This window comes from Thalassophryne amazonica, chromosome 1, assembly GCF_902500255.1.
Source record: "Thalassophryne amazonica chromosome 1, fThaAma1.1, whole genome shotgun sequence".
NCBI classification, from domain to species: Eukaryota; Metazoa; Chordata; class Actinopteri; order Batrachoidiformes; family Batrachoididae; genus Thalassophryne; species Thalassophryne amazonica.
The window spans coordinates 127331162-127357491 of record NC_047103.1 but is presented as its reverse complement, the minus strand read 5'-3'; the positions used below and the strand labels follow the sequence as shown (position 1 = coordinate 127357491).

General features: G+C 41.1%; 1 protein-coding gene across 1 annotated transcript in view; it reads right to left on the bottom strand.

Annotated features, from left to right (window-relative positions):
• The window catches only part of dmd (dystrophin), a 1392820-nt gene that overhangs the window by 928198 nt on the left and 438292 nt on the right, over positions 1 to 26330 (bottom strand). The window contains exons 10-12 of the mRNA XM_034174291.1: positions 22296 to 22424; positions 8849 to 8944; positions 7562 to 7660 (exon numbers count right to left, since the gene is read on the bottom strand). Of these exons, the coding sequence (XP_034030182.1) occupies positions 7562 to 7660; positions 8849 to 8944; positions 22296 to 22424 (324 nt within the window). The remainder of the gene's footprint in view (positions 1 to 7561; positions 7661 to 8848; positions 8945 to 22295; positions 22425 to 26330) is intronic.

Here is a 26330-nt window from a genome sequence, read left to right as displayed (position 1 = left end):
AGTGCAGTCTGAAAAGATGCACAAGCAACAGAGATTACTGCAGCAGTAAGAATATTGTCAAGAAAAACCGATGTAAGAATTTGAGGGAGCTTTACAAGGACTGGACCAAGGCTGGAGTTAATGCATCAAGAGCTACCACACACAGACATGTCCAGAAAATAGGCTGCACGTGTCACATTCCTCATGTCACACCACTCCTGAACCAGAGACAATGTCAGAAACGTCTTACATGGCCTAAGAACAAGAAGCTCTGGGCCGTTGCTCATTCATCCTCTTTTCAGATGAAAGAAAATTTTACATTTGATTTGGAAATCAAGGTCCCAGAGTCTGGAGGAAAAGCAGAGCAGCACAATATCCAAGTTGTCTGAAGTCCAGTGCGAAGGTTCCAGTCAGTGAACATTTGTGTCACCATGTCATCTGCTGATGTTGGTCCACTGTGTTTTATCAAATCCAAAGTCAAGGCAGCAATCAACCAGGAGATTTAAGAACACTTCATGCTGGCCATGGTATTACTTTACATAATTGGCCCCATAGACCACAAACACCAGACCAAACAATGCAGAGCAGCTGAAGTCCACATTCAAAGAAACCTGGACTTCCACAGCACCTCAGCAACACCACTGGGTGATTTCCTGCATGCTATGACACAGCGATGCAGTAATTCATTCAAAAAGGAGCCTCGACCAAGTAACTGAGTGCATAAATGGACATACCTTTCAGAAGTTCAACATGTCTTTGTTATAAATCTTTTTTTTTTTCTTTTTGCTCTTACGAAACATTCTAATATTCTGAGACACAATTGTTCTATTTTTTGGAGCAATAGGCCATAATTATCAAAATAAAAAGTAAGGAATTCTTGGGACATTTCAGTTTATTTGAATGAATATATAAAATTTTAACTTTCTGAAATACCTGACTAAAAATACTGAAATTTTACATGTGACAGTGTAAGTGTGATGGTGTTGATTTGGAGATTATGTTGAACAGATGGTGTGTTACACATGAAGGACAACAGAGTCAGCAAAGGCAGCTCGAAGAATGGGGAATAGGGTTAGGGTTAACCCTAACACTACCCCGTATAAGAACTGCAGACCCAATGACACAGCATGTCCTAAGGACGAATCTCACTTGTGCTCCACATGACCCAAGTTATTTCTTCAGATTTTTGCCCCAGCTCTTGAACAGCAGAAGACACTGGCCCTCCCAACAAGAAGGTTCAATGTCACTATGCCCCATTCTTCTTGTATTATATGTGGCGTGATCATCTCAAAATCAACATGGTGCTCTATGCAGGGTCCACGGCAGATATGGGATCAGCCAAAAGAAAAACAAACATCATAATTGAATTAATGGTGCTATAAATGGCATTTTAAATATTAATGCAGCAGCAACAGCAATTTTCTATGTAAAGATGTCATGGTGTATTGGTATCCTCTCCAGAGAATGACGCAACAGTCCCTCAAGTTCTAATCCAAGTTTGTTGTTTAATGCATGAGTCCCACCCTTTGACCACTCATCATGTAAGAGGCAGTACGGAGTGACCACCAACATCGCACTGTGCATTCAAGATCGTGTTCCTGCAGAGGACAGAGGGGGAGGGAGGGTTGGTTGAAGGGAAGCCGGTGTTTTGGCCTGAGATGCTGGTGTTAGTGCAACACCTAGTAGCACTACGTAAGTTGTGTATAGCACCTTAAAAACACAGTGTTTAATGAAATTGGATTTCTGCAGTCAGGAAGTTTGAACATTTTTAGCCACAATATGTGTAAACATACAGAAACTGTAAAAAGTGAGAATCTATTGTATAGCTAGAGACATTTTAACAACAGGTTCTGCATTTCTTATCCACTTTCATGGCAGTAGCTAATAAGTGATTGATCAATATGGCTTTTTCCAATAGCTGATGCCGATACCAATATTTTGAGAGTGGGGTGGCCGATATATAAAGCCAATATTTTCTTCCGGAACATGTCCCAATGCATCTGTGTCATGGGGGGGGGGGGGGGGTTCCATTATCTGTTGTCAGGCTGATGTAAATGCTGTTCTCTCTATCACCATGTAATATTTCTCTTTCTCAATGGTAAATTGTTTAGATTAAATGGATGAAGCAGATTCATTCAGCTCAGTGCATCAATAATTCAAAACTAACTGTTCATCTTTTCTCAATAAAAGTTTGCAGCAAATGTAATTATAAAGACAGTAAACATTGTATATGCTATTAAGAGCAGCAAAAATAAACTATACTTTTTTGGTATCAACAGTTGCAGAAACTCAAGCTTTTTTTTCCCCTTTGCAGATTTTTATTCTTCAAAATTGTCCAATTATTCACGGGACTATTGATATTATAAATATTTGACACCAAGGAGTTTTTTTGTGTTCACTCTATATTTCTAAAGGTGCTATTGGCCTGAAATTTTCACCATCTGAAATCTATGAGTAATTAGAAAGCAATCCTGCCCCTTGGCAGTGCAAATTAATATCAGCTAGTTTAGCTCCAAATGATGACCTATCAACTGATGCCGCATTACCAAGATATCACAGAAGAAACATTTCATGGTGGGTAAAAGTAAAGAGCTCTCTCAAGATCTTTGCAACACTGTTGTTGCTGTTATTGGTTACAGAAGGATTTATAAACTTCTGAATGTTCCAGTGAGCACTGTGGGGCCATTATCTGGAAGTGGAAAGAACATCATTCCACCATAAATTGACCATGACAAGGTGCCCCTCAAAGGATTTGTGACAGAGGAGTGAAAAGAATTATCAGAAGAGTTGTCTGAGAGCCAAGGGCCACTTGTGGAGCGCAACTGAACAATTGTTTCAAAGAAAACAATAAGTATTGCACTCAAACGCCATGGCCTGTATGCATACTCACCACACAAGACTCCATTACTGAAGAAAAGGCATGTTAAAGCTTGTTTAAAGTTTGCTGCACAACATTTAGACAAGCTTGTGAAATACTGGGAGAATATTGTTTGGTCAGATGAGACTAAAATTGAACTCTTTGGATGCAATAACACGCACCATAAATGGTACCCCTAAAACACCACACCAACAGTGAAGTTTGGAGGTGGGAACATCATGGTGTGGGGCTTTACTGTCACCGGGAAAGAGAGTTAGAGGACTTGGCCCAGGACAGGGAAGTGTGGGATTAGCTGCATGGTCTACTGCCACTGTAACCCAGACCCAGGTAAGTGGCAGAAAATGAATGAAAAATGAATGAATGAAGTAGAAATATAATGGAATATTTTAAAAAATGTAACTGTCCAAAAATACAGTAAAACCACAAAACAAGTAAAACAACCCGTGATTTCTAACATCCTCCCAGGGTTGACAAGGACTCAAAATGAAAGATATGTGATTCATATCGTGACCTGGACTTTACCTGGATCCAAATTCCACAACACAATGCAATAATTGCACACTGATTGCACAAAAGCTGTCAATCTGTCAATCCTTTCCGTGTCCGGGCCGGGTGAGGTTTCCTGTGGTGGGTCAAATTAAGCCTCGGCTGGCGCCTAGCAGCTGACTTAGAACTGGTTCGGACCAGGGGAATCCGACTGTTTAATTAAAACAAAGCACCAGAATGATCCGACTGATCAAAATGTTGCAATGTGATATTTAATTCACAAGCTGAAACAAAATAATGTCTTCCTGATCTTGGTTTTAAATTGTAATGTCATATCCATGAAGTAGTTTTGATGTAATCCTCAAAATATGACAAACTGAAGCGTACAAATTGAAATCCTGATCCAGAATCCAGATCACCTACAAAATTCAGTGGAGTCTTCATGGCCCAACATCTATCTGTGGTGCAAATTCAGGGAGAATCTGTGAAGTAGTTTTGATATAATCTTTAAAAGTCTACATAAAGTGAAATCTTGATCCAGAATCCAGATCTGGATTCAGACCCCCTCCAAAATTTAATGGAGCCTTTTATGGCCTAATATCTCTGTCGTGAAGATTTCATCAAAATCCATGAAGTAGTTTTGACGGAATCCTTCAAAGCCTATATAAAGTGAAAAGTTGAACCAAAATCCAGATCCGGATCACCTCCAAAATTCAGTGGAGTCTTCCATGGCCTAATATCTATGTGTGGTGAAAATTTGGTGAGTATAGGTTTTTGTTGTTGTTGTTGATGTAATCCTTAAAAGCCTATATAAAGTGAAATCTTGATCTACAATCCAGATCTGGATCACCTCCAAAATTCAGTGGAGTCTTCAGGGGAGGTGATGGTCTCGTGGTTAAAGCGTTGGGTTTGAGACCCGAGGATCCTCGGTTCAAATCCCAGCGTGATCAGAAAAATCACTAAGGACCCTTGGGCAAGGTCCTTAATCCCCTATTTGCTACCGGTGTGTAATGAGTACCTTGTATGGCAGCACCCTCACATTGGGATTGAATGTAAAGTGCTTTTAGCATCTGCTGCAGATGGAAAAGAGCTATATAAATACAGTTCATTTATTATTTGAGTCTTCCATGGCCTAATATCTATTTGAAAATTCAGTTGAATATTTTGCCAAAATCCATGCAGTAGTTTTGTCATAATCCTGCTAACAGACACACATAAATAAATGGCGGTGATTTTATTACGTCCTTGGCAAACGTATTTAACAAAGCAATGAGTTTACAAAACGTTGGTGGTGTCGGCAGTGTGGTGGTGTTTTCTTCCACCTGCACACTCGCCACAGATAGATTTTTGACGACGGGTACTTCAAAGCCATTACTGCACTTCTTCCAAACAGGCCTATTCCCTGAGGATAGATGGAAGGTCATTCTCTTCTTTAACTACACAAAAGTTATTTGACGTAGTGTGTTGTTATGTAGGGTGTTATTTTTTTGACATCTATTACTTTGAATGTTTACTTTGTCTCCAACACAGACAAACATTAAAAACAAACCCTCAGACACTGTATCCAGAGAAGCGGCAGAACATGAACAAACAAATAAAATGTAAAGAGGCCTTGTTACTTGTAGCATGCCACACTATAGTTTTGGTCTTTCGACACAGTTGGTAAAATACATGGTTGAGGAAAATATTTAAGTGTCTGAAATAGGGCTGAAACAATTAGTCGAATAACTCGAATACAAAAAAATGTTCGAGGCAAATTCTGTGCCTCGAAGATTCATTTAATGTTGTAGTACATATGCCAGGCCAGTGTGTGGCAGTGCAACGTCCCCAGAAAAAAAAACAAAGAAGACTAGAGCATAACAGCTAATCAAATTAGCAACGATCACCCTGCTCAGAGTGCCGCTCTCATTGGCGCGACATCTCTGCTATTTTGGCATTGTGGGATAGCTCACGCAAACAGATTGAGCTCGCTGGACTACTTTTGCCACCCTGCTCAGTGTGCCGCTCTCGTTGGAGCGACAACACATAGAATGTGTCTATTCCCAAATCGATCTCTTTCAGTGCAGCTTCTTGTTCTGACTTTAACACAAAGTTAACACCCAAGTCTTTCATCGCAAACTGTAAATGGTAATCAAACCATTCCAATCGTATCTTACTGAAGTCTTCCGCATCAAACTCCATCGTGTCAATGTTTACAATGTGCTTGAGCAATAACAGGTGAAGTTGCTCATAAACTTTAAGTTTCTTAAATATTTATTACAGCCACTCTTAAAACTTCAGTTATCTTTATAATTTTATTACTGGAAAATTTTAGAATTAACATCACAATTACCTGGGAACTACTTTTGCGCAGGAATTCATCAAACACGTCAGCCACGGGTGCGTACTAACACAGCATACCAAGAAACTGGACAGTTGTTCGGCCATAACGAGAGCGTCCACTTTAAGCAAAGCTAGTAGCGCTCGTGAGAGTGTGTGCAACGATAGCTACACCTTTCCAACATGACACACAGAGTAAAAAAATAGCCTTTTAAGAGAAAGATGGTCCATACTGATCATCTGAAATAAACTGTGCATTTGAAGTGAAGCAGTGTGTTTGTCTATTTTTAAAAAACACACGGTCTGCTCTACGTAGGAAGTGACTATTCGCCAGGCGGCCGGCTGCTGTCTCTCTACCCGGTCTGAGGGGAGCCCCCCCTCACACAGCTACAGCTCTGTTCCCGGCCACACTGACAAACAGTTTCTGAAAGAAGATCCTCACAGCAAAAGTCCATTCTTTGAACTGTGTTTTGCTCAGACTCGCACTGAGTGTTTCGCTTTTTGATTTTCGCTTTTTTGGCCAACACACAACGCTTCATAAACACTGTAGACATGCCATTTTAGTTCAGGCATCTGCAGTTCCCAGTCAACCCCAGCTTTGTAATGTCCATCAACAAAGCTCAGGGACAGTCCCTTAAGGTGGTTGGACTGAATCTGGCAGAGCCTGTGTTCTCCCACGGCCAGTTGTATGCCGGCTGCTCCAGGGTTGGTAACCCAGAACAGCTGTACATCCACTCGCTAGGTGGCATGACAAGGAACTTTGTCTATCAAGAGGCTTTTCAAAACTAATGGTCAGAAAACACTAAGTGAATTTCATGAAGAAATATTTCTCCATTCTAATATTTACATTTGCTGTTTAAAGCCATTTTATGTTTGTAAAATTGCAATGTAAAACAATGAAATACACCACTACCTCAATTTTGATTCATTGATATTTACATTTACTGTTACCTATCTTTTGTGTGTAATTTTGTTATAAATTTGATTGCAAAACAAAGTCTGCATGAAGGACTTCAAATGTATTTGTCTTTTAACCAAGTATTTCCACTTACTTTGGGGAGTCCACCTCTTAAAGTTCTGCTGGACAAACTTTAGCCCATTAAATATTATATTTGTAAGACATCAGCATTATATAAACAAATGTTGGGCAATTGTTTGATTAAAATGACTGGCATTTAGCCTATGTCTAAAACAGGTTAACCCGGGCAGCGCTGGGTACCCCAGCTAGTGGTTAATAAAACAAAACAGAATGACATATCCCACCATTTCAGCAAAATGTCAAGACTTTGGCGCAGCAACATTGTGTCATTGCTTAGTTGGGAGAGCCCTGGACTATTGATGATGTTTAAAAATGCAATTTTTATCAGATTACTTGATTAATCACCAGAATAATCGATAGAATACTTCATTACTAAAATAATCGATAGCTGCAGCCTTAGTCTGAAATGCAAGTGCAGTGATTTTATTTTACAGTGTACAAAAAGGCTCAGTCGATACTCCAAATGCATTGAAGGTACATCTACATTTTGTATATCCTTCCCAAAATTTAGAATTTTGTGTTCCATTAAAGACTCAACATGTTTTTAAATTTCTTATAAATGTTCAATTCTACTACAATACCTCATTTAGCAGTTTTATGAAGTTGTTTTCCACATTTTCGACTGTACCTTGAAATATAACAGATTTCCAACTCTGCAGTTTTTGCATAAATGTGTTCATTAGTAAAACAACCCATCTTGAAATGCTCAACTAATTATTTTAAGATGTCTGTAGTCTACTGCAGATCAAGAAAGTAATATAATGGAATCTATTCTAGGATAGACTCAAACCTGCTCACAACACAACAAAATCTGACCTCCTTGATAAAGATAATTATTCCACCCTTGTCCTGAGTCTCACCTCATGTGTGTGAAACTGTTCCTTAACTTCTTCCACGTGGTTGGAGATGGAAGGCTGAGCCTGGAGTCCGTCTTCAGCTGACAGCAGCCATGTCAAAACCTTAAATATTCAACATCAGAACTACATTAACGACCTTGAAAATGTATTTGTACAGTTAAGTCCTTACGTTTACATACAACTTGGCTAAAACTTTCAATTTCCACCAGTGCTGCACAATTCATGCTACCCAACACTTTACATGTTCTGTTTACCTTTGGTTCCATAGGTTTTTATTCAAAATAATATCAATTTTTATTTACTACATCAAACTTTAGATACTTTTTTTGTTTGGAGTTGATGGTATTACCTTTTAAACAGTTAATACAAAACCCCATCAGACTGGGGTTGGTAATTTGGCTTGAGCAGAATTCGGGCCAAACCCTGCTCAAGATGGATAGGTTTTCTTCCTGAATCGGACGCAAATTTGATTTAAGCTGGACTGTTTTGAGCTGAATTTTCTGAGATCTGAATGCAAATGTGGCTAGAATAACTCGATCAGGGATCAATGATGTCAAACTATCCTCATTATGTCAATGTGCCAATAGTGCGAGTTCCCACTGTGGCAGCACTCAGTAAAGCAAACAACCTTCTTTCTCTGTGCCACCTTCTCCCCTGCCACCCCCCCACACACACACACACGCTCGAACATGTGCACGCATGTGTGAACGTGTGAGTTCAAGTGATGGCGTCAGAAAAACCATCACAATTGGTCATTGTAGCAGAATTCCTGTCATCTGGAGTGACAGAATGAAGATGACAGTAACACAGATAATAATTTAATTAACTGACAGAATTAAGTTTTTGTATCTTCCACAGCGTTATCTTAAAACAGGAAACCCTGACTCTGATGGAGGCTTAAAAAGTTAACTCTTTGTGAGGTTAAAAGTGAAGTCCCTTCTGTAATGGCACACAAATTCATGTTTACCTGTTTAAAACCAGACGATTCTCTGAACTTAAATAATCCATCTCTCGCTGTCTGTTTTCGTCCTCATTAAAGATAAAACAACATCCAGTTTGTCCGTGTTGCTACCGTGAGCAGAAAAAGTTGAATACTTTTCATGGCAAGTGACACTGTGGTGCCCAGCTGCCACAGTCACATCCAGAAGTGGCAGAATTCTGTTTAACAGTAAATTTATTTTTTGCTAAAGTTTATGCATCCTTATTGCAAAGCTAACCATTTGGGGTGTGTCATGGCTCAAGTTCTGCATTCTTTATTTTAATTATCAGCATCACAACACGGTGTCATACCTCCTCCAGTGCTGCCTGGTAGCTCTCCAGGCTGGTGGAACCGGGTAGGAGAGGACTCAGGCCTCGCTGTAGCTCCTCCTGGCTGGGAGTCAGGAACTAGACAGGGAAGGAATGACAGAGAGAGGGGAACACCGGGTCAGAAAGAGAGATACCAAGCCCAGATGGCATGTGATTGGGGGCAGGATAGAAGAGAAGGGTATGGGGAGAAGCCGAAGAAAGAAATCAGAGAAAAAGTGGGGAGGAATAAAAGGGATGAAATAAGGAAAAGATACGACAGAAGAGAGAGATGAGGACAGGCCTGATAGTATTAGCAATTACCAGTGCCAATGAGCAGGTCTGGGCTTTGTCCAACCTTTACAACTTATCCTCCTTCTCTCAGAGTCTCTCATTTTTCTCTCTCTCTCTTATATCTCTCTTTGTGTGCTGGCTGCTGATCTGGACGCTAACAGCTTTTCTCTTTTTATCTCTGCCTCACCCTTCTCTATTGTTCTCTCCAGTAATAAGGTTCTGCCTCTTTGCTGGGGTTTCTTGATTTCATGGGTTCAGGGTTGTGAGTTGTGGACCATTCATGTCAACACAGATTAGATTACAACGGGAGCTGTGTTAATAGTAAACTTCAAAAAGTACATAAAAATAGAGATTTGCGAGGAAGCTCACAAAATGACACCCTTCACTCTGACATATCATGTAGCTGCTTGCATGTATTATATACTCAACAAAAACTAAATGCAACACTTTTGCTTTTTAACCCATTTTTAGCCAAAGCCATCAAATATGGCCATCCGTCTGTCCATTTGTCTGTCCGTGCTGCATAAGTCCAGTCCTATTACTGCCACAGTCTTCAAATTCACATTCTCATTCTTGGGCCACAGACCTTGGACAAGTTCAAAGATGGCTAACCTTGACCCATTTTAAGAGGTTAAAATGTTACATTCTGTTTCATTCTGTTCTGCTTTATCTTTTTTTTCTTTTTTGAGGGGGGGTGACAGGCAATCAGAGTAGAGTGGGACTGTGACGTCGATGGCTGGTCTAGCTAGCTGCAAACTCTGTTTCATTTGTGGGTAAATATAACGTCTTTGTCATACATTATGTAAAAGCTAGTGAGAAATAAACACTTCTAAAACTGAAAATGCTCCTTTTGGAACCTGTTACTTCCTCTGAAGTGATTTAGAAGAGATTTTGTGGCTGTTGCCATGGTGACGTCATAGTTTGAGATAGCTAGCTGCAAACTCTGTTTCAACTGTGTGTAAATACAACCTCTTTGTCACACATTACGTAAAGGTTAGTGAGAAATAAACATTTCTAAAACTGAAAATTCTGATTTTCTAACCTGTTAACACCTCTGGAGTGATTTACAGGACATCTCACAGATAGCGTGCACGCTAACTTCTCAAGTCAAAGCTAACTTCCACTCTTGTGAAAAGCTCATGTATGCGCACATGCCCCCCTGCAGACACTGTTAAAACGTAAATATTGTTGTTGATTGATTGACTGATTGATTGAGGGGCTTTATTGAACATGTGCAAATTGTACATAAGACAGTAGGATCATGCTAATTAATGTAAATGACAATAAATGCATATATATATATATATATATATATATATATATATATATATATATATATATATGAGGTCTGTCAAAGTATAGGCCCTTTTTATTTTTTATATGGATTTCATTCATATGTTTTTACATCAGACATGCTTGAACCCTCGTGCGCACGCGTGAGTTTTTCCACGCCTGTTGGTGACGTCATTCGCCTGTGAGCACTCCTTGTGGGAGGAGTCGTCCAGCCCCTCGTCGGAATTCCTTTGTCTGAGAAGTTGCTGAGAGACTGGCGCTTTGTTTGATCAAAATTTTTTCTAAACCTGTGAGGCACATCGAAGTGGACACGGTTCGAAAAATTAAGCTGGTTTTCGGTGAAAATTTTAACGGCTGATGACAGATTTTGAGGTGATACTGTCGCTTTAAGGACTTCCCACGGAGCGAGACGTCGCACAGCGGTCCCAGGCGCCGTCGTCAACCTGTTTCAAGCTGAAAACCTCCACATTTCAGGCTCTATTGATCCAGGACGTCGTGAGAGAACAGAAAAGTTTCAGAAGAAGTCGGTTTCAGCATTTTATCCAGATATTCCACTGTTAAAGGCGCGGTGTGGCGGCACAGGAAAAACACCTCCGTGTTGATAACCATTTGTAAAATCCAGGCGGCTTTTGATGGCTTTCAGTGGAGTGAGTATATGAGAAATTGTTTAACAGCTGGACATGTTCCAACTTGTCCTTAAGGCTTCCAACAGAGGTGTTTTTCCTGTGGAGGAGCGTCGCGGCGGCTGCGAGCCAACGCTGCAATCCGCCCGCACGTCTTTCATTAAAAAAATCTCCTTTAACAGTGGAATATCCGGATAAAATGCTGAAACCCACTTCTTCTGAAACTTCTCTGTTCTCTCACGACGTCCTGGATCAATAGAGCCTGAAATGTGGAGGTTTTCAGCTTGAAACAGGCTGACGACGGCGCCTGGGACCGCTGCGCGACGTCCCGCTCTGTGGGAAGTCCTTAAAGCGACAGTATCACCTCAAAATCTCTCATCAGCCGTTAAAATTTTCACCGAAAACCAGCTTAATTTTTCGAACCGTGTCCACTTCGATGTGCCTCACAGGTTTAGAAAAAATTTTGATCAAACAAAGCGCCAGTCTCTCAGCAACTTCTCAGACAAAGGAATTCCGATGAGGGGCTGGACGACTCCTCCCACAAGGAGTGCTCACAGGCGAATGACATCACCGACAGGCGTGGAAAAACTCACGCATGCGCACGAGGGTTCAAGCATGTCTGACGTAAAAACATATGAATGAAATCCATATAGTTTTTGAAAAAAATAAAAAGGACCTATACTTTATGACAGCCCTCATATATATATATATATATATATATATATATATATATATATATATATATATATATATGTTGCACTGGGATACCAAATAAACAACAGCAAATTGTAAAGAAGACAATGCTCATATGACCAAGGATATTTTAGCACTGCATTATAATTAAAAGACTTGTTTTGACACAAAAGGCACTTTTCTCTCAAATTTGAATGAATGAGTTTGTGAGCAATTCACCTTTACTAAGACTATTCATCTACCTGTCTGGTGTTGCCTAGCAAGATGCAGATTAAACAGATTGATGACTGCACAAAAGCGCCTTGGAAATGTGGAGTTTTATCACATGGCACAACATCACACATTTTTGAGGGAGTGTGGAATTTGCATGCTGACTGTAGGAATGTCCATCGTAGCCGATGCAGTGAAATGAATGTTTATTTCAATGCAATAAGTGGCTTCCAGTGCTGTTTCTAGCCTGTCTTATGACTGCAGACCATGTGTAACCACTCCAGCCAACATCTGGGCTATAAACCTAATGAATATATGTTTTTCAAGATCAACTGCATAGTTTCGATACTTAGGCAGTGGCATGGTAGTTTTGACATGCAACTACAAACTGAACACTTACTGGAAAAGTGTGACAAATGGATGGTGAACACTGGTAAAACATCAAATTCAACTGGCATATTAAAAGTGAGATTGCAAGTTAAAGTTTAACGTGATTATAATAGGAACATTTCTAAAAGAGTCATTTCAGATGTAGACGGTAAGAAACAGTTGTTACTAACAATTATCATCTGCAGCTGAATGAGATAAGTACAACCCTAATTCCCTGAAAAATATGTTGCTTGGATGGCAGCATGTGTTGCTCCAAAATCTGGATGTACCTTTCAGCATTGATGGTGCCATCACAGATGTGTAAGTTGCCCATGCCATGGGCACTAACACACCCCCATACCATCACAGATGCTGGCTTTAGAACTTTGCGCTGGTAACAATCTGGATGGTCTTTTTCCTCTTTTGTCCGAAGGCCACGATGTCCATGATTTCCAAAAACAATTTGAAATGTGGACTCATCAGACCATAGCACACTTTTCCACTTCATGTCTGTCCATTTTAAATGAGTTTGGGCCCAGAGAAGGTGGCAGCATTTCTGGATGTTGTTGATATATGGCTTTCACTTTGCATGGTAGAGCTTTAACTTGCACTTGTAGATGTAGTGACGAACTGTGTTAACTAACAATGGTTTTCTGAAGTTTTCCTGAGCCCATGCGGTAAGATCCTTCACACAATGATGTCAGTTTTTAATGCAGTGCCTGAGGGATCGAAGGTCATGGGCACTCCAATGTTGGTTTTCGGCCTTCCCGCTTGCATGTAGAAAGTTCTCCAGATTCTCTGAATCTTCTGATTATATTATGGACTGTAGATGATGGAATCCCTAAATTCCTTGCAACTGAACGTTGAGAAACATTGTTCTTAAATTGTTGGGCTATTTTTTTTCACACAGTTGTTCCCAAAGTGAACCGAACTTTCTTCGGATGGCTTCACACCTGTTTTCAATAACAGTGACCTTTGACACAAGGCAAAATTCCTCATTTATAAAGCTGCTATTATGCCAACCCTCCTGTACAGATCTGAGACCTGGTTCACCTACCAATGCCACATGAAAACGCTCGAGCAATTCCACCAATGGTACCCAAAGAGCATCCTCCACATCAGGTGTTCAGACTACCATATCATCATTAGCATCCGAGCTGAAGCCAAGCTCCAGAGCATAGAATGTGTCAACATCAAGAACCAGCTTCAGTGGGTGGGTAACTTTGCTAGGATGGATGACAGCTGACTACCCAAGTAGATCTTCTACTCTCAGCTGGGCAAAGTAAAACAGTCCAGAGGAAGGCAGAAGCAAGACTCCACAAACCTCCTGAAGCCCAACCACAAGAGCTGCTTCATTGACTGGAAGATCTGGGAAGAACAAGTGAGGGACCGATCTACCTACTGAGCAATAATCCACAACGGAATAGAAGCCTTTGAAAAAGGGAGATGAACAACACAGAGGAGAAGAGGAGAAAGAGGAAGGAGAGAGAGCAAGATCCTGGTCGGCACAAGCTTCCTGCAGCAGCCACGTGTATCATCTGTCAGAAACAGTGCAGGTCATGACTGGGCCTCTTTAGTCATCTCTGCATCCATCATCCCATCTGGGAATCGATCAAAAGACAATCTTCTTCCCTATGATGACTTCTCATCTGAGTCTCCCTAAGGAACTGTTCATGTCACACAAAATTTTTGCAATAGTACCTCAAGATCCTTCAAAGAGACTGAGCACAAAAGATATCCAGTCATGGCCTTAAGTCACTGGCTAGCACCCAAGACTCACAACCATAAAGTAAGCATACAGGACGCTGAAGACTCAAACCTTTGTTTTCCTACAAGTTATGGTCATCGCCAAACACCTTGATCCAGTGACCTCATGACTCCATAAGCACTGCCCTGGCACTGCTGTATGGCAAAGCCCACATCCAAACCCTCTTTTGGCTCATGCAGGTGAACACCTGGAACACTGACACATTGATCTAAGTGACTTCCGTAGTTCCTTGCTTTCTTCGTCACGAATAACACTTACCAATACGAGGTGTGTTAGAAAAGTATCCAACCTTTTTATTTTTTTCAAAAACCTGATGGATTTGAATCACATGTGCTTGCATGAGCAAACCTTGAACCTTTGTGCACATGCGTGAATTTTTTCACGCCTGTCGATTGCGTCATTTGCTTGTAAGCAGCCTTTGTGTGAGGGTGGGTGGGGTCTCTCATCATTTTTTCTTTGCAAGGAAATGGCGGAACGACTGGAGCAGCGCGACTGCATCAGATTTTGCCAGAAACTGGGCGACAGCCAGGTGGAAACCATTCGGATTATTCAGACATCTTTCGGTGACGAAGCTATGGGCATCACACAGATTAAGGAGCGGTACAACCGCTTTAAAGACGGCCGCACAACGGTGGAGAGCGAGCCACACTCCGGTCGGCCATCAACATGCTGAAATGACCAGATCATTCCAAAGTGAATGCTGTGGTGATGTGGGACCGTCGTGTGACTATCCGAGAAATTGTGGAAGAGGTGGACATCAGCACTTTTTCGGCACATTCCACTGTGACAGAAGATTTTGCCATGAAAAGAGTTGCAGCGAAATTCATGCCAATGGCTTGGGCACAAAGCTGCTGACAGAACAAAAGCGCCTCCGTGTTGAAGCCTCACAGGACATGTTGTGACATGCCCACCTCTTCCACCATTTCTTGGATAGTCACACGACTGAAAAGCCACCAAAAGCCGTCTGAATCTTTGCGCTTTGCATTTCATTGGTGGTTTGCATGTCACGTGACATGCAAACCACCAATGAAATGACAAGGATCCACTCAGCTGTTACATTAAAAGCAATGTTACCTCCTGGAGAAGCATCCTTCTGTACATCTACAACTGTCCTCATAGAACTCTCTTCAAAGGTTATTTTAGTAAGGCAAACTAAGGACAGTGCATTAAAAATGACACATATAATAGACAAAAACAGTTTGAGAGACTATTATGACCCAGGTCTCTACAACATTGTGTATTTTAAAAAAAACATTCGGGGGGGGGGGGGTTCTTATAAATTATCTTTATCTTATTCTTGCTGCATTGCCTTTTAGGTGTCAGCTAAGGGCCCTGTCCCACTGGCGTTTAGGAGGATTTGCGGATGGAATGCGCACAAAAGTGGCCCACATCCGCCAAACAACTGCAATAACTGTGTAACATTCCTGTATGAGTCGGCCGCCATTCGAAAACGTCCGTGATCATCCGCAGAGGCACGCATGTCCGCAGCCAGGATTTTTGAGCGGCTCAAAAATCCTGCTGCGGATGAGATCCGCTTCACTGCCTGAACACATACTGAAGACATACGCAGGACATACACAATCAACGCGCCACATATCCCCTGTCATCCGCTGATATCCGCAACCGACAGGTTGGCGCGGCTTGGCGGCGGACCGGAACAGCGTGCAAAACAGATATGACGCATGCCCAGCACGGCCACATCACGGTTGCAAATGGTATGTCGCGCATGCAGACAGAGTGGGCGCGGATGAAGCGAGTGCATCACGGCCACTGTGCCCCTCATGGGGGCGCCTCCGCGGTCACCTTCGCTTCTGTTCCCTGTTATATCTGCTTTTCTTCCTCATGTATTCACTGATCCACCCCGGGACATTTGTCATTTCCACCCACCTTTGTTGCGGATGCTCAGCTTTTGTCTCCTCATTTCATGCGCAAATCCTCCTAAACGCCAGTGGGACAGGGCCCTAAGTTATGTTAAGGACCCTTCTGGTGTATTAAAAGTGACAGTCTTTGTGCCTTCAGCCCACATCAGACAAAATTATGGGCCACATTTAGTTGCACAGTATTGTGTGTCAGCTTTGAAAACTCATCTCACCACTTTGAAATTCTATGATTAGGAACAGAAGTAGATATTTTAGAAAGTACAATGACTATATTTGTATATCCTGGTGTGCAGCGGGACTGCTGTTTAATCATATTTACAGGTTATTTTAAAAGCAAAGAAAAGCAGCTAAAAAGCTTCTGTATTGTTCAATGATATTTGCAATTCAGGCACATGCATCATCTGTTCAATCAGTGGGACACTCAGTAAGTCACAAAATTTCCATCAGTAACTCTGTAAAGTATTGTATATTCAGTGAAATGTTGAATTCTGATAACTACAGGTGAGGACCAGTGAACCTCCTATTTTGGGCATTTTTCACATAATTTGCAGGTTGTGTGATAACACTTTACAATAAAGGTACGTTTATTAAGGCAGCAATGAGCAACTAACTGAATTAAGACACCCCTGTTTAGTAATCATTTATTAATCACCATGTTAAATAAGATATTATAATAAATTCTTTCCCCTACTCCCTTTATTGATGTCCTTCCTGATGCAACTCCACATTACATGGAGACAAAGATTACAAAGACACACACAGAAAGAAGATAAAATTGACAAACAAGCACATTTACACTGGAGACATGGGTTACCCCGAAGGGCACACTCATTTCCCGTCGACAGTGCTTTCAAAAAAATGTAATGGAATAATTTATTCTCCACAAGATCTAACTTATTCAAGAACCTTTCTGAAAATGAACTTGAGAGATGCCCCCTATTTCACAGTTTTTTGTCTTTAAATTGAGGTGAATTGTTACTCTGGCTTTTTAGACACATAAGTGAGGAAAATAAGTATTTGAACACCCTGCGGTTTTGCAAGTTCTCCCACTTAGAAATCATGAAGGGGTCTGAAATTTTCATCGTAGGTGCACGTCCACTGTGAGAGACATAATCTAAAAAAAAATATTCTGGAAATCACAATGTATGATTTTTTAAATAATTTATTTGTATGTTACTGCTGCAAATAAGTATTTGAACACCTGTGAAAATCAGTGTTAATATTTGGTACAGTAGCCTTTGTTTGCAGTTACAGATGTCAAATGTTTCCTGTAGTTTTTCACCAGGTTTGCACACACTGCAACAGGGATTTTGGTCCACTCCTCCATACAGATCTAGTTTTTTCACCAGGTTTGCACACACTGCAACAGGGATTTTGGTCCACTCCTCCATACAGATCTTCTCTAAATCTTTCAGATTTGGAGTTTCAGCTCCCTCCAAAGATTTTCTATTGAGTTCAGGTCTGAAGATTGGCCAGGCCACTCCAGGACCTTGAAATGCTTCATACTGAGCCTCTCCTTAGTTGCCCTGGCTGTGTGTTTGGGGTCATTGTCATGCTGGAAGACCCAGCCATGACCCATCTTCAGTGCTCTTACTGAGGGAAGGAGGTTGTTTGCCAAAATCTCGCAATACATGACCCCATCCATCCTCCCTTCAATATGGTGCAGTCGTCCTGTCCCCTTTGCAGAGGATCACCCCCAGAGTATGATGTTTCCACCTCCATGCTTCACGATTGGGATGGTTTTCTTGGGGTTGTTCTCATCCTCTAAACACGGTAAGTGGAGTTGATTTCTAAAAGGTCTAGTCTGTTCACATCTGACCACATGACCTTCTTCAATGCCTCCTCTGGATCATCCAGATGGTCACTGGTGAACTTCAAATGGGCCTGGACATGTGCTGGCTTGAGCAGGGGTACCTTGCTGCCCTGCAGGATTTTAAACCATGACAGCATCATGTGTTACTAATGTAATCTTTGTGACTGTGGTGCCAGCTCTCTTCAGGTCATGGACCAGGTCCTCCTGTGTAGTTCTGAGCTTTCTCAGAACCATCCTTACCCCACAAAGTGAGATCTTGCATGGAATCCCAGACTGAGGGAGATTGACAGTTATCATGTGTTTCTTCCACTTTCTAATAAATAATCATAACATTTGTTGTCTTCTACCAAGCAGCTTTCCTGTTGTCCTGTAGTCCATCCCAGCCTTGTGCAGGTCTACAGTTTTGTCCCTGGTGTCCTTAGACAGCTCTTTGGTCTTGGCTATGGTGGACAGGTTGTCTTTTGGTTTTTCATTTATCTTTGATGTCTTTTTAGTAGAATGCAATGGGCCCCAAACCTGGGGTCTAAAGTTGCACCCTAGGCTCTATAGTTATCCTAACCAGATCTGTCATTGTATCCGAGGGCTCTCTTCAAGATGGTGATCGTTTCCTTAATTGCAGACAGCTGCACCTCATGTGCACTTGGGTGACCGGGGATTGCCTCAAGGTATTTCTTCAGGTTCTTCTTCATCAGGCCTGTTGCTCCCACCACAACTGGGATGATATCGATGTCTTTCAATGACCATGTTGTTCGTAGGTCATTTTTCAGGTCTTGGTATTTCGAGATCTTTCCCCTTTCAGCTCGATTCAGACCGTAGTCATTGGGGACTGTCACATCGATGATTTTGGCTGTTTTCTCTTGCTTGTTCCAGATGACAATATCAGGCTTGATTGCACCTCCTTCAATGTGTCTTCTTGCTGGGATCTCTTTGTTGTAGAAGATCGTTACTTTTCCGTTGGATGAGACTGGTGCTGGCCCGTGCTCCCAGACATGTTCTTTGACTTCCATCTCCAGTTCCTTGCAGACCTTCCAGTGGAGATATTGACAGATCTTGTTGTGTCTGGATGTATAATGCCCATCTGCCATGAGGATCTGGATCTGGCATGCTGAAGTTAGATGGTTTACACTCTCAACAGCTGTATGACAGAATCGGCATTTATCATTCTGTGAGATCCCTGCCATTTTTTTTGAAGCCATTTGTTAGAAGTCCCTGATCTTGTGCTCCAATCAGAATTCTTTCTCCATCAAAACCAAGTTTTCCATGTTTTAGCCACTGCATTGATCCAACTTTGTCGATGTTGGAGTGTGATTGATTGAGTGTGTGAACAGGTGTCTTTTATACAGGTAACAAGTTCAAACATGTGCAATTAATACAGGTAAAGAGTGCAGAATAAGAGGGCTTCTTAAAGAAAACTTAACAGGTCTGTGTGAGCCAGAATTCTTGCTGGTTGGTAGGGGATCAAATATTTATTTGCAGCAGTAACATACAAATAAATTATTAGAAAAAATCATACAATGTGATTTCCAGATTTTTTTTTTTTTTTTTAAGATTAGGTCTGCCACAGTGGACATGCACCGAAGATGAAAATTTCAGACCCCTCCATGATTTCTAAGTGGGAGAACTTGCAAAACCGCCGGGTGTTCAAATCCTTATTTTCCTCACTGTATGTCACCGTAGCATGTTTTTATACTACCCCACTAGCACTTGATTAAGCAATGCTTTCAAGTGTTCAAAGAAACATTAATTTTTAAATCCACCATAAATCACAATTTTAACGTGCTCCACTCGCTCAGGCCCTTAGCCAACAAAAGCATGTATTTTTTTTAAGCTCATTATGAATCCTGTTGCTTACAGTGGACTTGCTCAGCTCATGCTAATGTTAGATGCTAATGCCAACATAGTGCTGTACAAATTCTACATTTTATATAAAGATTGTAACTTTACTAAATTAAGCAAACTGTGCCCAACACACTGACAGCGTTTAATAGTTATGAACTGCAACTGGATTAAATATATATTATCTAGAAGGACCCTGGAACATGTTTCTCAGTATTTTCCCACTAAATGCTCTAAGGAAAGACTAATGTTGTTGGTCATTCAGCTGCTCCTGGTTTTGTTCTGGGTTGCCACAGCGGATACAACCAGGTCCGCATTGGTAGTTGGCACAAGTTTTACACTGGATGCCCTAAGGAAAGACTAATGATTCAACAAATTGAAGATCAAAATAAAGCATAGTTTACTTTTTATCAGCTCATATTTCATAAATATTATGACTAAAGAAACCTAACAAACCATAAGTGATTGTTATTTGGGAGATTTTAAATAATTAAAATAATTTAATTTAACAAATTAACTAAAACATGCATTTTCAGTTTTTTTTATTTTGGGGAATTTCAGCTAGAGTAGAGTTTGTTTATCCACTGGGACTGCACCAGTATACAGTCTTACACAAGCCCTGATCCCACTGCTACTGCTGCTGATCCCCAGATCCTATCTCATGAAGAGGATAAAGAGTTTATGATGGGACGCCAATCCAATGCAGGTTGTGTCCCAAGCCTAGTCTGCTACCCAGTTACAGCTGGGTGGACTGGAACAATGCAGGTGAAGCATCTTGTTAAAGAATATAGATGATAGGTAGCATGTCTGGGAATCAAACCCAGGTTGACGTACTGTTTGCTCAACTCCTTATCCCACTGATCTACAGATGTGTTCCTTGTAAATTTGTAGACATTTGTAAAGATTTTGTATAACATTAGAAAAAAATAACATTTTGAGTAGCATTTTAAGTGGCAAATTTCCTGGCTTTGTTCGTTCCATCCATCTATTTTCAATACCTGTTTATTCCAATTAGTGGAGTGCACCCTGGACATCAATCTATTGCAGGGCCACACACACACACACACACACACACACACACACACACGCATACACACGCACACACATCTATGGTCAATTTTGAATTACCAGTTGACCAAACCTGCATGTCTCTGGATATGAGAAGAAACCGGAGCACCCAGAGGGAAACCATACAGACATGGGGAGAACATGGAGACTCCCCACAGAAAAGGCGGGAAGTGACCCCACAACCATCTCTGAGGCATTGGTGCTAACCACAAAGCCACCTTGCCACTCACTTTGCTCTTTCATTCTCCAAAATGTAAGTACGATAAGGAAAAATAAGTAAAAATATATATACGAGGTCTGTTAGACAAGTATTGGACCTTTTTATTTTTTGCAAAAACCTGATGGATTTGAATCGTGTGCTTGCATGAGCCAACCTTGAACCTTCGTGCGCATGCGTAAATTTTTTCACGCCTGTCGATTGCGTCATTTGCTGGCAAGTAGCCTTTGTGTGCGGACATGTGTAGCACTCTTGTCAGATTTTCATTGCAAGGAAAATGGCGGAATGAGTGGAGCAGCGCCACATCAAATTTTGCTAGCGACTGGGCGACAGCCAGGTGGAAACCATTAGGAAGACTCAGACGGCTTTCGGTGGCTTTTCAGTCGTGTGAATATCCGAGAAATTGTGGAAGAGGTGGGCATGTCACAGCATGTCCTGTGAGACTTCAACAGAGGTGCTTTTGCTCCACTGTTAGCAGCTTCGGCACGAATTTCGCCGCCACTCTTTTCATGGCCAAATCTTCTGTCACAGTGGAATGTGCCGACAAAGTGCTGATGTCCACCTCTTCCGCAATTTCTCAGATATTCACACGATGGTCCTGCATCACCACAGCGTTCACTTTGGCAATGATCTGGTCATTTCAGCATGTTGATGGCCGCCCGGAGCGTGGCTCGCTCTCCACCGCTGTGCGGACGTCTTTAAACCGGTTGTACTGCTCCTTAATCTGTGTGATGTCCATAGGATCGTCACCAAAAGCCGTCTGAATCTTCCGAATGGTTTCCACCTGGCTGTCGCCCAGTTTCTGGTAAAATTTGATGCAGTAGCGCTGCTCCAGTCTTTCCGCCATTTTCCTTGCAATGAAAATCCGCCAAGCGCACTACACACATCCTCACACAAAGGCTGCTTACCAGCAAATGACGCAATTGACAGGCGTGAAAAAATTCACGCATGTGCATGACGGTTCAAGGCTGGCTCATGCAAGCACACGTGATTCAAATCCATCAGGTTTTTGCAAAAAATAAAAAGGTCCGATACTTTTCTAACAGACCTCGGATATATTCTGGCCCTACCCATGTTTATAGATTTGCCTCAGATCCTGATGATTTCTCTTACACACAATCTTCTCACCAGGTCTGGTGATCCTCACAACCCAACAAACATGGGTAAAGGCACCATCTCTTTGGCGAAAGTAATTTCACCCAACAATAATGCGGATGGGCAATCATTCCTACAATTAAATTTTTAAAAGGCACTGTTGACTTGGTGTGAGAGAGACAGTTGTGACAGTGACAGGAACAGATGGGCAGACATGACAACAGATGTGCAAAGATGGAAGTGCACAGACAAATGGACATTTGGCGTAGAGTGTTAGAATTGCTAGACACGGACCTGATCAGTAAAACGCCTCCTCTTTTGCTCGGGCGACTTGACATATGCAGCCTGGGTGTAGGCATAGCTTTTATAGCGAGGCTGAGGGGAAGGACTCCGCACTCGCCCCTGAGCCACATTCACTGTGATCTGAGAGAGAGACAGAGTGAGACAGAGAGAAAGATGATGATAGAGCATGAGCGACAAACAGGGAGTGGACAACAGAGACAAAGACAGCCAGAAAAAAACAGAGTGGGGCGCAAAGAAAGAGAATAAGGAAGAAAAGCAAAAAAAGAAAGACAGCAAAAGATCCGAGAGAGAAATTTTGATGAGTGCAGAAAAAAGAGAACTGAACGAGTTGTGCAGATGTGTGAGAAGCAAAACAACAAAGAACAAAATTAATAACCACATATAAGCTTTTTTTCCCATCCAAATGTCTTTGGAAATGGATGAAAAAATAAATGTTAGGAATATTTCTGTCAAATGCACATATACAAAACAAATGTACTGCAAGAAGTTACTGCTTATTTCAGAAAAGATGGTTACAAAAACTGAGCGTTAAAATTAGTGTCACATATTTTCAGATTTGCTTTTAATAATAATAATAATAATAATAATAATAATGTATAAAGAACTTTCAAACAAGACGCTTCAAAATGCAACACATTGAAAAAATTACAAATCAAAAGAAATAACACAAATAATTAACATTCCAGCCAGCCTATGAGCGACTTCAGGTGACTACTCAAGCTGCTACTCTATGCCTCCGACATGCCTCTCTTCCCATTATTACCACATTCTTCCTCCTAGAACACACTCTGTCTACACTCCCTTCAAATTGGGCAGGCTATTTAAGATGCAATTTCCCAGTACCCCCCCAAACGGTGGCACTGCTGCTTCTACATAACTGCTGCTCAGCACCAATTCCACCCCACAGTATTCACTTGTAGACTCTGATTGTATGGATAATCAAACATGAATTAAGAGAAAATAAATAGATAGATAAAAAGTAAGTCCCTTCGATTTCTCCATTGTTTACAATTAGGGGTCGCCACAGCTAATCTGAAGTGGATCTGCATGTTGTGAATTGGCACAAATCTTTACGCCAGATGCTCTTCATGACACAAATCCACATTGCATGGAGGAATGTAGCAGGGGTAGAGTTTGAACAAGGAACCTTCTGCACTGATAAATACATAGATAAATACATCACTAATGTGATAATAATCTTTTATTTATACACAAATTTATTTTAATGTATATTTACAGTAAAAAAAAAAAAAAAAAAAAAATATATATATATATATATATATATATATATATATATATATATTTTATATATATTATAGTGTATGCAAAGTTTGGGTACCCCTGATAATTTTCATGATTTTACTTTATAAAACATTGGTTGTCTGGATCAGAAATTTCAGTTAAATATATCATACAGCAGACAAACACACAGATATTTGAGAAGTGAAATGCAGTTTATAGGATTTAATGAAAGTGTGCAATAAATTATTTAAACAAAATTAGGAAGGTGCATAAATTTGGGTACCCTTGTCATTTTATTGATTTTAATACATTTAGCACTAATTATTTGAACACAAAATTGGTTTGGAAAGCTCACTGACCCTTGACCTCCTTACACAGGTGAATCCAATCATGAGAAAGGGTATTTAAGGTAACCATTTACAAATGATTCTCCTCTTTGCATCTCTTCTAATGAGTGGCAACATGGGACCCTCTAAACTACTTTCAAATGACCTGAAAACAAAGATTGTTCAACATCATGGTTCAGGGGAAGGATACAAAAAACTATCTCAGAGATTGCAGCCGCAAGTTTCCACTGTGAGGAACATAGTGAGGAAATGGAAGACCACAGGCACAGTACTAGTTAAGGCCCGAAGTGGCAGGCCAAGAAAAATCTCAGATAAGCTGAAGTGAAGGATGGTGAGAACAGTCATAGTCAACCCACAGACCTGCTCCAAAGACCTACAACATGATCTTGCTGCAGACAGTTTCTCTGTGCATCGTTCAACTATACAGCGCACTTTGCACAAGGAGATGCTGGATAAGAGAGTAATGCAGAGGAAGCCTTTTCTGCGTACATGCCACAAACAGAGTCACTTGAGGTTTGCTAAAGCACATTTGGACAAGCCAGCTTAATTTTGGAATAAGGTACTATGGACTGATGAAATTAAAATTGAGGGGTGGTATGCATGGCAGAAAAAGAACACAACATTCCAAGAAAAACACTTGCTACCTACAGTAAAAACGGGAGGTGGTTCCATCATGCTGTGGGGCTGTGTGGCCAGTGCAGGTACTAGGAATCTTGTTAAAGTTAAGGGTCACATGGATTCCAGTCAGTATCAGCAGTTTCTTGAGAACAATGTTCATGAATCACTGACAAAGATGAAGTTGTGACGGGGCTGGATCTTTCAACAAGACAATGGCCGTAAACACTGTTCAAAGTCTACTAAGGTATTCATGCACAGGAACAAATATGACATTCTGGAATGGTCATGTCAGTTCCCAGATCTGAATATTATTGAAAATCTGGGGTGTGATTTTAAGCGGGCTGTCCATGCTCAGAAACTAACAAACCTGAGATGTTTTGTAAAGAAGAATGTTCCAAAATACCTTCAACCAGAATCCAGACTCTCATTGGAAGCTATAGGAAGTGTTTAGAGGTTGGTATTTCTACAAAAGGAGGATGTACTAAATATTGATGTATTTTTTTTTCTGTTGGGGTGCCCAAATTTATACACCTGTCTAATTTTGCTAAAAGAATTATTGAACACTTTCTGTAAATTCTATAAACTTCATTTCACTTCTCAAATATCACTGGGTTTGTCTGATATATGATATATTTAACTGAAATTGCTGATCCAGACGACCAATGATTTATAAAGGAAAATTATCAAAAGCATTAGCGGTGCCCAAACCTTTACATACCACTGTATATACTCTATACACACACACACACAATACATTTAAACCTTTATTTATACAGACAGTGAGACTCTGTTTCACTGTCTCTCTGTATGATGCCATTAGAATGGTCAAACACGTTGGCTGTATGAACTTAAATTCCACAGTTTAGCTGATATACATAATGTACAGTGTTTTTTGTCAACAGCTTTATGTGTGTAATGTGTTTCGTGTGCTGAGTGATCATAAAACGGCTGCAAAAAGGCACTAGGTGAGGCATAGAGTTCTCTTGCCTCATGTTAGTGGGCACTAGTGATCCCAGAAATTCATCTTGCAGCAACTCCTTAGCTGCAGAATAAGTGACAGCAAGCTGCAAGAGCAGCCATTCATTTATTTTTTCCTCTTGCCTGGACTTTACTTTCAGAATGGAGGATTACATATCCAAACTGAAACCATTTTATAAACTGGACTTTCAATCGAGGCAGGAGGTAATAATTAAAGAAAGACCAACAGCTATAAGGTTGCTTCAGACAACAGAAGACCCGCTCTTGTCAAATGGAACGGGACACGCATAAAGTCTGGCTGTGTGAGCGTCCAGTAAGAAACTGCTTTTTCTGCCTCCTTTTCTCAACTTCTGATAGTGTCTGGACTCAGATGGGATATTGTGGCCTAAAGAATTTACAAAGAAGTCTCATCAAACACCAGCGGTCGACCACTCACATTCAAGGCCAGACAAGGATTCAAACAGAGACTGAACAGCACTGATGAACAGGGATGGCAGTGATCTCCACTGAGACAGAGACTAAAACTGAAGGAAGATAATGTAAACTTCCACAAGCAAGTCAGCGATGCTTTTGTTCAGAAGGAGCAGCACATGGACTTCATTTACAGGAAAAGGTAAGACCACAATAACATCCATCCATCCATTTTCTTCCGCTTTATCAGGAGTCGGGTCGCAGGGGCAGCAGCTCCAGCAAAGCCACCCAGACCTCCCGATCTACACACACCTCCCCCAGCTCCTCCAGGGGAACCCCAAGGCATTCCCAAGCCAGCCGAGAGATGTAGTCCCTCCAGCGTGCCCTGGGTCTTCCCTGGGACCTACTCCCAATGGGACTTGCCCGGAAC